Source organism: Stegodyphus dumicola, chromosome 1 (genome assembly GCF_044657685.1).
Source record: "Stegodyphus dumicola isolate Sdum_Otavi_A_Nest chromosome 1, ASM4465768v1".
In the NCBI taxonomy this organism is placed as follows: domain Eukaryota; kingdom Metazoa; phylum Arthropoda; class Arachnida; order Araneae; family Eresidae; genus Stegodyphus; species Stegodyphus dumicola.
Genome location: NC_140768.1, coordinates 31568834 through 31584164, shown reverse-complemented (window position 1 = coordinate 31584164; position 15331 = coordinate 31568834). Strand labels below are relative to the sequence as shown.

At 31.0% G+C, this 15331-nt stretch overlaps 1 protein-coding gene across 1 annotated transcript in view; it reads left to right on the top strand.

Annotated features, from left to right (window-relative positions):
* Positions 1-15331, top strand: part of LOC118192559 (neural cell adhesion molecule 2-like) — a 585775-nt gene that overhangs the window by 408778 nt on the left and 161666 nt on the right. Inside the window, exon 9 of the mRNA XM_085810465.1 lies at positions 13258-13383. Coding sequence (XP_085666591.1) covers positions 13258-13383 — 126 coding nt within the window. The remainder of the gene's footprint in view (positions 1-13257; positions 13384-15331) is intronic.

The window sequence follows — 15331 nt, the reverse complement described above, 5'->3', positions numbered from 1 at the left end:
TATGGCAAAATATCGTCCCGGATATATACCATGCAATTTCAAATATCGGTGTATGTGGTGGCATTGATCAAAGTAGGGGAAAAGATAGAACATTTTGCATCTTCCGTTCTGATGATTTATATGATATGGAATCTTTCATGAATATAAAACATGAATACAAAGCGCCACGAAAAATTCCTGGCGTTTTTTTTTTTTTTTCGCTTATGTGAGCAGTGACAATATACCTATTTTGTCAGTCTGCCTCTTTCAACTTCCGACGAATGATAATAAAATATGCATATAGAAAGCTTGTCTCAATAAAAAATAAAAAAAAAAAATAAAAAAAAAAAAAAAAAAAAAAAACATGCATAGTAATTTATGAAAAAATCAATTGTCTTTTTTGATCTGTTTGCTAAAAATATATTGAAAAATTATATATATATATATATATATGATACTACATTATTTTTACAAATTAAGAGGGGTGATAGTATACTCATCCAGATGAGCAATAATTACCATAGAACATAGGGTCGCATTCCACTCTGAGAAGCAGAAAAGAGGTGGTGTTGGTGTATTTAATTATGGCAATGCACACTAGGGCTATCTGCCTAAGAGGAGGGATGCCTTTCGTGAAGGACTTTCTAAGGGAAACTGGCTCGTATACACGTTACACATGGGGAAAACCCCGAAAACGCCCATGCAGCCAGCCCGTTCGCGGGATTCGAACCTCGGACCGAACTACCAGTGTTCAGCGTCTTTACCGTTCGGCCGCTGGTGGGTTAGCAGAAAAGAGGAATATTAAAATTCCTACCTGAACTTACAACAGTATTGGGAGAGCGAATGAACGAGACAAAAAGTTGCACAATCAGTTTAGTGAAAAACTCACAGAGAGTGCACAAAACGGATAAAACGGAAAACTTGGCATTCTAGTGTTAATTCGAGCTCAGACTTTGATGGCAAACAATCAAATGCACAACTTTGGTTGGCAAAGTGTCAACCTCGCAAACAATTGCAACAAGTTAATTATCTAATCAAAGGCTGAGTATTACTACTCAGACTAACTCAGACTTCAGCTCTATGTCGAGATTAGCACGAAACATTCAGGCTGTGTTCCCTCTGTTTTAGTACTATGTCCTATGTATATCGTAATCAGGTCCCCTGTGGAAGGGGCGGTACGCTAGAGAGGTAGTGCATGGGGGCTATACCATTTTTGTCAATGGCGATGGCGTGGTGCCCCCTGTACTTGTTCCTGTCCTGTCCTGTGTTCCCTCTGTCAGAACTTCGTATCCCATAGAAGGGCGCTTCGAGTAGACTGAACGCAGCACAGTAAGTCCAGGAGGGACAGGGCAGAAATTGGCGAAGGGGAAAAAATGGCGAAGGCAAACTTTGATACTTGATATCAAGGTAGCAGTTTTTCCCCTAATAGATAATTTACCCTTTATTTTTAGACAATTACCTTGTTGCAATTGTTTGAAAGGTTGAGACCTTGCCAACCAAAGATCTGCATTTGAATGTTTGCCATCAAAGTCTGAGCTCGAATTAACACCCGAAAGCCAAGTTTTTGTCTGGCATGATCACTCAACATACATTTTCGTCCGCGGTGTGATTTAGTAGACGCCGTACTTCCGGTTTTCCTGTAAGATTCTGTGCCTCTTGAAACACCAAACACTTCAGCTGTCTTGGACATGGCAGCACCCACCACATGAACCCCAACGATTTGCCCACGTTCGAATTCGTTTAGCTGCGACATGAAGCACTCACAACTGCACAGAGCACTGTTTCAGTAAAAAAGTGACACTTGCAATGCATTGAAGATATTGTACAGGTGGCATTGGTAAGCAAACACATCAACCTTTGCAAAAATAAACATTTTAGTTCAAACATGCATCTTACGAGGTGTTTCCGTATTTTTTGTCCAACCCTTATAATTTACTGCTGATTGAAACAGTGACAGTTCAGTAGCCGTTACGACTGATTTGAGCTCTGTGTTATAAATTCGATTGCGCTGTCAATGATTTAAAATTTTTCAATTTCCCTGTCGTTTTAAGAAGGATAAAATAATTTTAGTTAAAAATTTCCCTGTATACCCGAGGTAACTTATTAATTTAACTTAAAGTAACTTATTAATTTTAATCTATAAAAACAATCTCTACTTTGAAATATGAGCAATATACCATTACAAGTCACATTTCTCATAATTTAGCATACACTTTTAGTAGGCACAAAAGGTTTCCTTACGAAGAGAAAGGAATGTGACATTTATGATTAATATCCTAAAAGAAAGATCTTAAGAAGCATACAAAATATCAAAAGTAAGTTTATTTTTATATGCTTGAGTAGATGAATTTTGTGTTTTAGTTAAATAGCAAAACTTCTCTACCTCGTGATAAATATTTAATAGGATGATCTTTATTTTTGTTGTTATGCGGATGAAAAGAATATTTCAAACTACGGAACATTTCAGTATAAGATTTGCAATTCAGAAGGAAAAAGAATTTTAATCCTTTTTCATTTCAATGTAGCGACTTTGATGTTACTTTTACAAATATATGAATTCACCTCTGTGTGCACACATTCCAATTATTTTTAAATTATTTGTATCTGAAAAGCACGGTAAAATCTATAATGCATATTTACATTTAATCAACACTTCTAGTGACAGAACGATAGATTTATGTATATATACAAAGATATAAAAAATTATATAAATAGGATTCGAATTAAAATCCGTCCTGCGCTATACCTGCAGGATTGAATTCAAATAAACATAAACTTAGCATCTAAATTAATTTGTGACAGAACGAGAGATTTATGTATATATACAAAGATATAAAAAAATTATATAAATAGGATTCGAATTAAAATCCGTCCTGAGCTATACCTGCAGGATTGAATTCGAATAAACATAAACTTAAAGCATCTAACTTAATTTGTAAATTGGAATAAAAACAAGGCAGTTCCCTAAAATATAATAATTGCAAGAGGTTTAACACAATGTCAAAACTAATCCAATTAAAGAGATAATTCATAGTAGAACAATTTCAAAAAATGAAAATGCGAAAGGAAAAATATTTAAGTTACTTTTAAGTTCAGATATATATATATATATTTATATATATACATATAAAACTGAGTAAGAATTTTACATGCATATATATGCATGTAAATATCTCACTCAATTTTTTACTGCATTCAATTAATTGTTTTGTATTTCTGAAATGGAAGTACAGTTGATATTTTCTCTGCATAAAATTACAGATTCAAATTATTTTATCGCAAAGAGAGAACAGTAATCTCTTTATTTCGTAGAATCGTTTAAAATGTTCTTCGCAAAACAGAAAAAAAAAATTGATAAAATATATCTAATCTTCGTTATCATATGTTAAAAATTTATATTCATTTAAGAAAGGAAAGAATCGAAATTGTTGTTTATTCCTTAAACAAAATTCTTTCGTCTCTGTAATCTAATTTATCATTAACTGACATCCGATAATACAGAACTTGTGCAATAATTGCTTAATGGCGGGTAAAACACCGAAAGCTCAGAAAAAGTTGAAATAATTCGAACTTAATTTTTGTTATTAATTACCACTAACAAAATATTTTACATTGAAAAATTGTGTACGCTAATTTTTCGTAATTAATATTATTTCGTAATTAATATTGTTTTTAATGAGAAGAAATTCTGCTTTAAAAGATGGAATGTTCTATTACATTAAACAAATATTAGCTTCTCACTTACGTTTGGTAAGGTATTCTTTTGATAATTTGATAATAATTTCTTCTACGGGAAACTTTAATTAACGATATATATTTTTATTTAATATTCATTTAGAAATCTTTCAGTATGACCTATTTGCTTAATTTTATTAATTATTTTTTCATTCGAGTTCATTACATACATAAAACATTGGCTACTCAAAAACTGATTTCGAATGTCAACTTCTTTATATCACTTATATATATATATATATATAACATATATATCTGACATATATGTATATACTAAATATATATTATATATATAAATATATATATATATATATACATATATGTGTGTAGACGAAAACCGTGAAACTTTTAACAGCTTAGATTCTGCGCAGATGACCGAAAAGACCGTAGTGTGGAAGAGCGGAAAGCATGATGACCCAGTTTAGCACAACTTATCTTGAAAAATCGCAATCTTTATTTTTTTACGCATATCAAATCATCTTTTTTCAGACAAGATGTTTGCTAATTATATTTGAATACAATAAGTCGCATTTCGAAGTACGATGTCGTTTTAAACAAGTAAGCGGCAGCAGCATACATAAAAAGCATCTTGCCGGCAGGATAGCTTACGCAGAAAAAGGGAACAAGTTATAGTACTTTCAGAGGAAGAAGGTTGGTAGTGGGAAGGTTTCAGTTCAGAGTTTTGGTTTACAATTAATTTGATTGGACAAGAGGTATCTGTATTAAAACAAACGTTACGTAAGATAGAAAAGTCTGGAACCTGTGAGAAGAGATGAATTTAGGGGCAGATCACCAAATTTAGAATGTTAATTTTGAGGTCGCCAATTATTTTTTTTTTGAAACAGCTATCATATTTTGTTATATCTTACATCTATACATAAATATATATACACATATATTTAAAAAAAAATTATTTGCTTTGGGAAAGGGCCAGAATTTGCCGGTGAACTATTATAATTAAAATACGTCGGAATGGTTCATTGGTTAATTCTGCATACAGGAAAGCAAGGATTTTTATGGAAGAGAGATTTCAATTGATTTCAGTGTTCCTCCCCCTGAAGAAGTGGCATTGAAGTTGATTGAATTCCTCTCCTTTTATATTCTTTATTCTTTCAATTTCATTGATTTTCTGAATTAGGCTATTACTTGTTTGAAGCACTTTTTTAAACATTTATTAAATTCCTTTTATATTGTATGAAATTATGAAATTTATTGTATACAAATTTCAATTTTTTATCTTTGTGAAAAATTGGTTCTATATTTCCAAATTTATCTCCTTATATATATACATATATAAATATATATATATATATATATATATTGTTTCGGCAAAACGCGTAATGGAGTTAGCTTGATTCGATGTTCATTCAGAAATTACCCTTGAAAAGCCGGAGTGGACATCGAATTGGGCTAATTTACCATTTTCCGCTTTTTAATTTTTAATATTTTTTGCCTTTAACTTGCTCCATCGATTGTTTTTTTACTGTGTTTTATCATTTACATTTTATTTCGCATGCAGCCTAATATATTGCCTCATTCAATTTGATTTCAATTTTAATACTGTGTTAAAATTTCCGAAAATATTTAACATATAGTTTTTTATTCGAACTTGTAAATAACTACCGAATATGCATATGTTGGAGTTTTCTTGGAGCCACAGCTTTTGGTAACTTTTTGGCTAGCTAACTACAATTTCTCTTCTCATTTTCTTAATTTTGCAGCACCTTGCGCAAAAAAGTTTTACCAAAATTGGTCTTTTTGTATTGTTCTTACAACTTTACTTATAATATATATATGTATATATGTACCTTATCTATAATATTAGGATTTTTGCACAATAGGTGATGGTGGAAAAATTCCCAATCAATTTTGTAGCTTTTATTTGTAGTTGCAACTATCTCATTGCTGTTAGGTTTCAGAGAATTTATGACAGAAATTATTACTTGTATGTATATCAGTGAATTAAATACAAGTTATTTTATTGAAATATGCTGTTCATTTTATTTCCTTCATGAAGAGTTACGAAACTAATTGGCAAAGTAAGTAGTATTACCAATTCAAACGAAAGAAAAGAAATCACACTGGATTCTTAATCAGAAAAGGAAACGTTTCTTTTTATGAGATTGGCAATTTTATTTTTAGTTGTTCCTTGCGTTTCATATTACGAAGTTCTTCATGATTTTGTTGGTAATTGTTATACGTTTCTGATCTCCTTTATACGTCTCAGTCTGTAATTTTGAGCAGTTTTAAAAATCTGGCTAAATTTTGATTTGATAATAAAAAAGATGAAATATTTCGTAAGAAAGCGATTTACATTTGATTCGCGGAAAAGTCTTCAATGTCGTAATTTCCCTTGTTTATACGTAGAAAGATTGCTATCGAAAATAGTCTAGATCTAGAAGTTACACCGAAGACTCTTTTGAGTAAACTCCCTGTATCTAACATTTTATATCTCTACTTCATTGATGAGCCTTGCGTATAAAAGCCTAAATATAATATAATTATTATTTCCTCAGTTATTGAGGAAGTTTAAACCCTTTACATAATCAGTATTATACATAATTACTATTCAAATAGATATATATGATAAACAAAGCAAAACTACCTCTCTTAATAGCATATTTTCGTGTAAAATAATTTGTGATACTATTGTGTGGTGTGGTGTATTTAATTATGGCAAAGCACACTAGGGCTATCTGCCTAAGGGGAGGGATGCCTTCGTGGAGGACTTTCTAAGGAAAACTGGCTCGTATACACGTTACACATGGGGAAAACCACGAAAACACCCATGCAGCCAGCCCGTTCGCGGGATTCGAACCTCGGACCGAACTACCAATGTTCAGCGACTTTACCGCTCGGCCGCTGGTGGGCCGGTGATGCTATTGATAGATAGTTCTTGATAGATTAACTTCCACTTTTCATTTTTCACTAATTTTTTTAATAATGTTTAGTAACCAGAAAGAACATCTAATAATAATAAGATAAAATATCCTTGAAAAGCCCTGATTTAGTCAGTAAATGCCTAGATGAGCAAATATATATGAAGCAATAAAGCTTTTTGAAACGTAATTTTGTTAAAATTTTGGAATTAAGTTGAATATTTTGTTTTCTTATTACAGTAAATCGAATTATTTTCACTAGCACTATATTCTTAGTGTTCATAACTACAAACAAAATTACAGTTAATGAATATATAGCTTTGTATAATCAGACAGAAATTAAATAGAAAATACAACTTTCTATATTCAGATAGAAGTAAATAGAAAATAAAGGTTTCCGTAATTAGATATGAATTAAATAGAAAGTATCAGAAGGACATTTCTCTATAATCAGATGGAAATTGCATAGAAAATATAGATTTCTATGATCAGATAAAAATTAAATAAGAAATATTGCTTTCTATAGTCAAGTAAAAATTAAATATGAAATATAGCTTTCTCTAATAAGACAGAAATTAAAATAGAAAAGTATAGTTTTCTATAATCAGATAGAATGTAAATAAAAAATATCGCTTTCCGTAATCAGATAGATATTAAATATAAAATACTGGTTTCCGTAATCAGATATGAATTAAATAGAAAATATAACTTTCTATAATCAGATGGAAATTTCATAGAAAGTATAGATTTGTATAATGAGATAGAAATTAAATAGAAAATATAGCTGTCCGTAATCAGATGTAAATTAAACAGAAGATATAGCTTTTCGCAATCAGACAAAAATTAAATAGCAAATATAGCTTTCCGTAATTAGATAGAAATTAAACAGAAAATATAGCTTTCTATAATCAGCTATAAATTAAATATAAAATATAGCTTTTTGTAATCAGATAGAAATTAAATATAAAATATAGCTTTTCGTAATCAAATAGAAATTGCATAGTAAATATTGCTTTCTATAACCAGGTGGAAGTTAAATGTAAAATACAGCTTCCTATAATCAGATAGAAATTAAACAGAAAATACTGTTTTCTATATCAAGTGAGATTTTTAATATTAATCTTAGAGCGAAGTTGAACATACCCTGTGCAGTTGTTGCATCTAGAGCACATTTATTCAAAAGGTAAATAGAACATTGAAAAAACCGCGTCTAGTTATGTAGCGTAATGGACAAACAAAAAGAAACTTAAAAGTTTCACCTGTTTGTATAAATTTCTTTTCTTTGTTTACTCTCTTTTCTGAACAAAAGATCTTGAAATAGGGCATCATAAACATGTCATTGTCGTGACTTTCCGATGGGATGTAGTCATGTTTAAAGGAAAAACATTTGCATTTTTCTTCTGTTTCTTCGAAGATAACAAATGTTCATACCATACTTGTTTCCATTGTTGGTCTTGGTCATCTCTGGAGGCGATCAGGAAAGAAAACAAGCAATCGAGACGACACGGATGCAGACTGAATGTAAAATCAACCGTATGTTTATCCCCAACAGACACGGATTGTTCGGAATTTTTCTTCAGTATTTCTTTTGTATTGCATGATAGATATCAACTGGGAGCCTCAAGATAGTTTGAGAAATAGCTTGCTTTAAATAAATTTTGCTATGACAAGATTATAAAATTTAAAGGAGTTCGAAACTTTGACAAATATCTAACTTCCGTTACCTCTGAGGGAAAAAATTCAGTTTAATGTTATCTGAGAGTTTCTTTTCTTAATATATGTTTTGACTAACTGTGAAATATTATGTTATCCAAGTTCTTATTACATTTCGAAAATATTAGGTGTGAAAGAAAATCCTTAGAAAAAATTAAAAAAAAAAGAGAAACGCAAAAAAGAAACTAACATCACAAAATTTGTAACACGTCTCAAAATACAAAATCTTATCTATACATCACATGACTCCCTTGTACGGAATATTAAATTAAACGCATTTTTCCCTGCATTTTTTAAAAAATTATTTCCTCGAATTTCTCTAGAGATATATTTCTCATTCAATTAATCGTTCTCACTTCGCTCGTAATAGTTCTCACTTCATAACAAAGGAAAAATACATGAAACCTCAAAATACCTTTATTAAAAATTGTATAAATTTTGAAAAATATAAGCTACCAAATACAGTTTAAAAGAATTAAAAACCAATTTTTACAATTCAAATTAGAATATCTACGCAAAAAAAAAAAAAAAAAAAAAAAAAAAAAAAAAATCAATTTCAGCGGGCAAGAAAGCAGATTTTTCGGTTCACAAAACTGAAGTGAAGCACAAAATTTACTTTTCTTCCCTATCGGCAAAAAGGCACTGAAAATGCAGACTGACTATTGCAGAAACTGACTGAATTCACTATTCAGCTAAGTTTCAAATGTAAACAAATATGGCTGCTATGGTAAAAACATTAGGGCTTAGCCGCACTTAACAACTTTTAAATTGTTTATAATTCTACAACTATTGCATGCAGATTAAACTAAAGTCATAAAAACCTTAACCGGAAGATAGGAACAACATAATTCAATCATTCTTAAAGCAAAAAATGCACAATTGACCAACTCATAAGAATAAAAAAAATTAGCTCACCGAGCCGAGTACGAGAGTGGATTGCCAACATGTTAAAGCTAAATATTTACGATATCATTTTTATTAGAGAAAAAATCTGAGCTTGTGGAAATATTGACTATTGCATTAATTTAAAACGTATATTAGTTAGACAAGGTTTACGGAGAGGAGAAGGAAAATCAATAAAATAACAGTGATATAATTTTCGGACAAATATCATGCTTTGCAAAGCTAAAAATTACTATTCATTGATTATAGTAAAGAACATATGGGCTATACCTAAGAAAAGTAATGCGTTCTGGAAAGGAATTATGGAGAAAACCGTTGCGCCACTCTTGCTACATCCTAATAAATCTTATACAAGGAGCCAATTAACCAGGATTCGAACAATCAAAGTTCAGCTACCTTATCCAATCTCTCACTACTGGAAATGGTTTTAAGAGTTATTAAGCATATTTATGTAAACTAATTCGACAAGATACTCTAACTAGAATACGTTTTTTCGCTCAGGCGACTTTTTTAAAATTTGACAACGGTGAAGTCTTTGAGAATGTGATTTGGAAATGCCCTGATGGATGGGTTCCAAAGGCTCCCACCCCTCTTCCCCTACATACAATCTCTCGAGAGAATTTTCGGCTCCCCGCATATTTAGAGTGCCCCATGCTGCACGGACACTATACATTTACTAAACATCCATATCTTCTCTGGGATACGAACCCGGGCTCTTTGGCCCCGCAGTCCGCTATGCTAACCACTATACCGGTTTTGCGGCATGTATATTCTATGCGCACTTAGCACTTAAAAGCAAGGGGGGAAATACACGCAAAGATATACGGTATGCACGTTGGGTAACATTTTTCTGCTGTGGCGACGTTAAAACCGGAATTTCTATGGAAAATGGAGAAGGAAGTCAGCTGAACGAAATTATTGGAGGAATAAAAAGTCAGGAAAAACGAAGTTAGGAGATTCATGTTGCAAGTATAATTTGAGAAATTGCAGAAATTCAGAATAGCGTTCAAGAAAACCGATGTGAAATTTTGGATCGTTTCCTATTCGAGTAGTTTGTTCAGAAAATAGCAAAGTTAACTTATATTTTTGGATGTTGCTGCAAGAAAAATCGAAAGCTTAAGTTCTAATAAACGATAAATGTAGTTCATTTTCTTTCATAATAATTTTTAAATATATATAAACAGTCATCCGTCCTCATAGATTTATGAAGAGTTTTTTTGTTTTGTTCTTTGCATTAATATAGCAAAATGTAACTCAATAATTTGCATTATCGAAATATAAAATAACAAATTTGAGTATATTTTCAGAATATATGCTAGAAAGCCCTTATATATCTCTCTATTTTAAAGTTTAATACTAACAATTGCTTGCGTAATACATTAAATCGAATAAAAATTTTCCATCTTTTATTTCTGTGTTTCAGCTAGCACTGAGAATAAATTTTGTCAGATTTTTCTAAGCTTTTGCTGTGAAATAAAAGAAGTATCATGGACTATAAAAGCATCGTTATGGGTCATTAGCATTATTACTCAGCTTCAATAAATAATAAAATAATGGAAATACTTTAAACTGCTATTATTATATTTTCGTATGTACACTCGCTTATTTTAAATGTGTGCATTATAATAGTAATTTCAGTGACATAATCGATTGCGAAACCTGCTTTCTCAAAAATGTTAACTACTCAGTAAAAATGTAAACTTACTGTTTAAACAATAAATAAGCAAATAGAAACATGAAAAGTAGTTCACCTATTTTATACAATGAACACAAATTTTGTAAAATTATAGTTCAGATGCACTTTAAAGTAATTCACTACAAAAATATAAATCAGATTCAATTAGATAAAAAAGCTTGCAGAATTTTCAAATATTATTCAGCATCCTGAATAAAATGCATCTCACCAGAGAAAAATTACGTACTTATTAATACGAAAAGAACATTAAAAAATAATTAAAGCCCAATCTAATCAATCGTTAAATTAAAAATTGATAGATTTTAATTAAAATCGTAAAGGAACCAGACACAAAAATTAAATTAACACATATAAAAACATTAAATAAAAACTATTCTGTGCAAGTTCTTATCAATGGGTTTAGATGATAAGCGACCATAATGATGATTTCGTATCAGCGATATTTTATTCTAAATCTTAAATGAAACCTGTGATATTAAATTTAAAAAACAAATCTTCTTATTATTTTTATACTAAATTTCTTTAAATAATGAGTAATTAATTTTTTAACGTAAAGTTTTAATTATTTCTTGTCGAGGGCACGCATGTTATTTTTTCACTAAATACATTTATTCAAGTTCCGAGCATAATTGATATATTTAGAATTATCTCATTGCTTCGGTGCTATATTTAGTAACACTTCCATCTATTTTTTACTAATTAAATCTGTCTTATAGGGCAGTTTTTTTATAATGAGCATATTTTCGTTATTCTTCGAAAACACTGCTTAATGCATTTATTGTTGTTATTAAGTATTACTTTATAACAACAATTATATTATTAGTAGTATTGCTATTATTAAGTTTATATCTATTTCGCAAGTTTTGTTTGTTTGCAGAAAGGTTAACAAAGCATACTTTTTATTATATATATATATATATATATATATAATGTTGTATGAACTTAAATCCATTTAGTGCGAATACAAGTTATTATTACTTGCGCAATTGCTGCAAAGTTAGTTAATAATAATTTATTTCCTAAACCGTATTGATTAATTGATTATATTATCTCCTAAGTTTAATTAAAGTAGAATTATTTTAAAAGTGTGCATCCATACTGGTAAGTTATATTTTGAAAGATGTTTTGAAGTAATTTGAAAGCAAAATGTTAATAATGTTTTAACGGGGACTGGAGTTAAATCATCACGAAGAATAATATTACAATTGTGAAAGTAAAAATTAAAACATGTAATTATTGATGCGCTAGCCACTGCGCTACCGGGCTTCTATTCACACAAATAATTTATGCAAAATGGCAATAAAAATTTAATAGCTTTATTTGAAATACTTACTTTAAATTCTTCTTTTTGATTCAGGCTAAAGTTAACAAGTGTATTATTTTGAAAATCTTCAGTTAGAGTTCAATCACAGAAAATTTCTATCAATTGTTACTTTTCTTCAAGAAATTTTCGAATTCAGTAGTTGTAATACTTTATTTCTTTGCGTACCACCTATTTTCTCTTGCGTACCACCTATGTTTTTCTTGCGTACCACCGCTTGAGAATCGCTGGCCTAAATTATAAAATAATTGGTAAAAAATAAAGAAAATAACAAAAATTATCCTCGTGGGTCAAGATTTATATTTATGATTCTTGTAATCCTAACTTCAGAAAACAAAAATATCAGATAATTTACTTAAAAGTATTTATTATGCAAAACATGTTATATCGAGCTTAGTATTAATTTAACTTCATTAAGTAATTTTATATCCTATTTTAAACATTTTTCAAGTAACTGAAGTCTATTATAGAATAAATATTAATTTAAAACGACGCACATAAGATACATGAAAAGGGCTCTAAATACTTTTGCTTGGTAATCCAGTTTACATACAGAGTTTACATACGATGATACAGCTGGTAGACTATAAAATCACAAACATAGCACTTGCATTTTAACTAAGCATTTTGTTTTTAAACATGCATATTTACAATCATTGCATTTTATTATTTTTAATGATACTGCCATCGTATACTAAGTAACTTGTCACAATCAAAACATCAGCCCATTTTAGAAATATTAATTTATTTTTGATAGTTTTCAATCAAATTGATTGCCTTTCTTAACCTAAAAGATGGCATAAAAATTCCCTTCTTATTTCTACTAAATTACTACATTGATTTTGATCACATATAATGATAAAGTACCGAAGTTCGTGTACCACCCGACATTCTGTAAGTACTAAATAACGTAACTGTTCTCTTTGCGAGATGACCGTCTTCTACTAATAGAAAAAATAGCAGGAAATATTGTCCACGAGATAGATGATGATAATGTATCATATGATTAATTGCAGTTATTGTCGTTTCAGGAATGCAAGGCATCATCATCATTCGACCAGTGTTAGGCATTCTCATCGGAGTGGTAGTTGCCTTGGTGATCATTGCCATCATTATCGTAATATCCATAAAAGTAAAAAGAAGAAGAACGCAGAAAGGTATACATTGCTATTTTATTTTTATAGTCTCACAGTATATGTTATGTTGTCTTCCGTTTCATGATCACTTTGCCGAGCTTTTAGCTTTACTTTGTGTTATATTCATTGGTATGTTTAAAGAAAATGCCAAACTGTATCAATTAAATTTCTGGAGACAAGGGGAACCGAATTTAATCAAGATCATGTGTGACCCATCACAAAAATGTTATGAAATTTTATTGTATAATACAATTATACAGGACATTGCACATTGTGCACATAGAATTTTAGGAGGATTTTAGAATTTTTCGATGTGAGGAAACTGAAGAAATACACAATGCCTCACCTGCATTCGAAATCGAGACCTTTCGAAAACCGAACCTGCTTCAAGCTACGCTACGAAGGCATGCGGAAAGGTGAGAAAAAATACCTTATAATACTCCCCCTTTATAAAGGGACTGATTATTATGGGACCCAAACACAAAACCCCAGTGGTGACGAATTATCTTCCACTATCTTCTAGTTCGGGCACCATCTGTAAAGACTTTTACAATTTCTCGAAGTCAGGAAATTGAATAAATCGAAAATTATCCTTCCCGAATTCGAACTTCTGACTTCCCGAATATGCGTCGAGCGGAATTCCAGGTACACGGTAAACGCATACGGAAAGGAGAAAGAAAATACCATTTAAATGAAATGCAGCAAAATACACACTAAAGGGTATACCTAATGCAGGCTATATGTCATACTAATACAGGTTTACAAACGCACTATTTTAGATCTTCTAGAGTAACGCACCTAAATTACGTAAGAGGTCGCACTGACGAGAAGCGGTAAGTCGAGGTTCAGATTTGCACTTGAACCTATTTTCGTTTAACAGGACATAGTGTTTTCAAAGACTGTATAGGAAAAAAGGTGTGTAATAAAGAATATAGATTTCATCCATATCAGTACCAAAGAACATTAAAGAAAATGCGCTGCATAAAACGGAGATTCCGAAGCCGATGACTTCTTAAAGTTTAACACACTTCCCTGGCTGCTCAGTTCAGAATAAAAAAAAATCATCACCACATGACTTCCTGCCAACCAGCGGCCGAGCGGTAAGGTCGCTGAACATTGGTAGTTCGGTCCGAGGTTCGAATCCCACGAACGGGCTGGCTGCATGGGCGTTTTCGTTGTTTTCTAAATTTATAACATGTAAACCAGCCAATTTACCTTAGAAAGTCCTCCATGAAGGCATCCCTCCCTTTAGGCAGATAGCTCTCGAGGCTTTGCCATAATCACATACACATACATGACTTCCTTGTAAGGCCTATTAAATTGTACACATTTTTTGGTGCATTTTATTTAAACTTATTTCATCGAGTTTCATTACAGGTATATTTCTCATTCAATCCGCCCAGTCTGTCCCTTTATAGAAGATAACGATGACCGCCTATTAGATGCCTCCAAAAAAATGGCCACCACTTCTGTTCTTAGCAGTGGCTAATGACAAAAAAACAATTTTATCCAATTAACTCAGTTCTCACACCATGGCAAGGAAAAAATACATAAAAACTCAAAAGAATTAAAAATTGTAAAATACGGAAAACATAAAGCACAAAATACAGCTCGGATTTTTTTGAGTAAAAACTGAAAGTTTACTTTTCGTCCCACTCGGCAAAAAGACACCAAAGTTGGAGCAAAACCTGACTTAGTTCACTAAGAGTCCTTTAGACCTTATCGACTATTCTAAGAGTTTCAAATGTAAACAAATTGGCGCTTTCGTTAGGCTTAGTACTACATAAAGAACTTTTAAATTGTTGATAATTCTACAACCATTGCACGCAGATTAACTAAATCTATAAAAACCTTAACCGGCGATAAAACCTTAACGGGATTAATATAAGTGATTGATTTATGTTGAAGATTAGCATATGTCAATCACTTTTAAAGCACAAAATGCACAATTTGGCATTATAAGAGAATA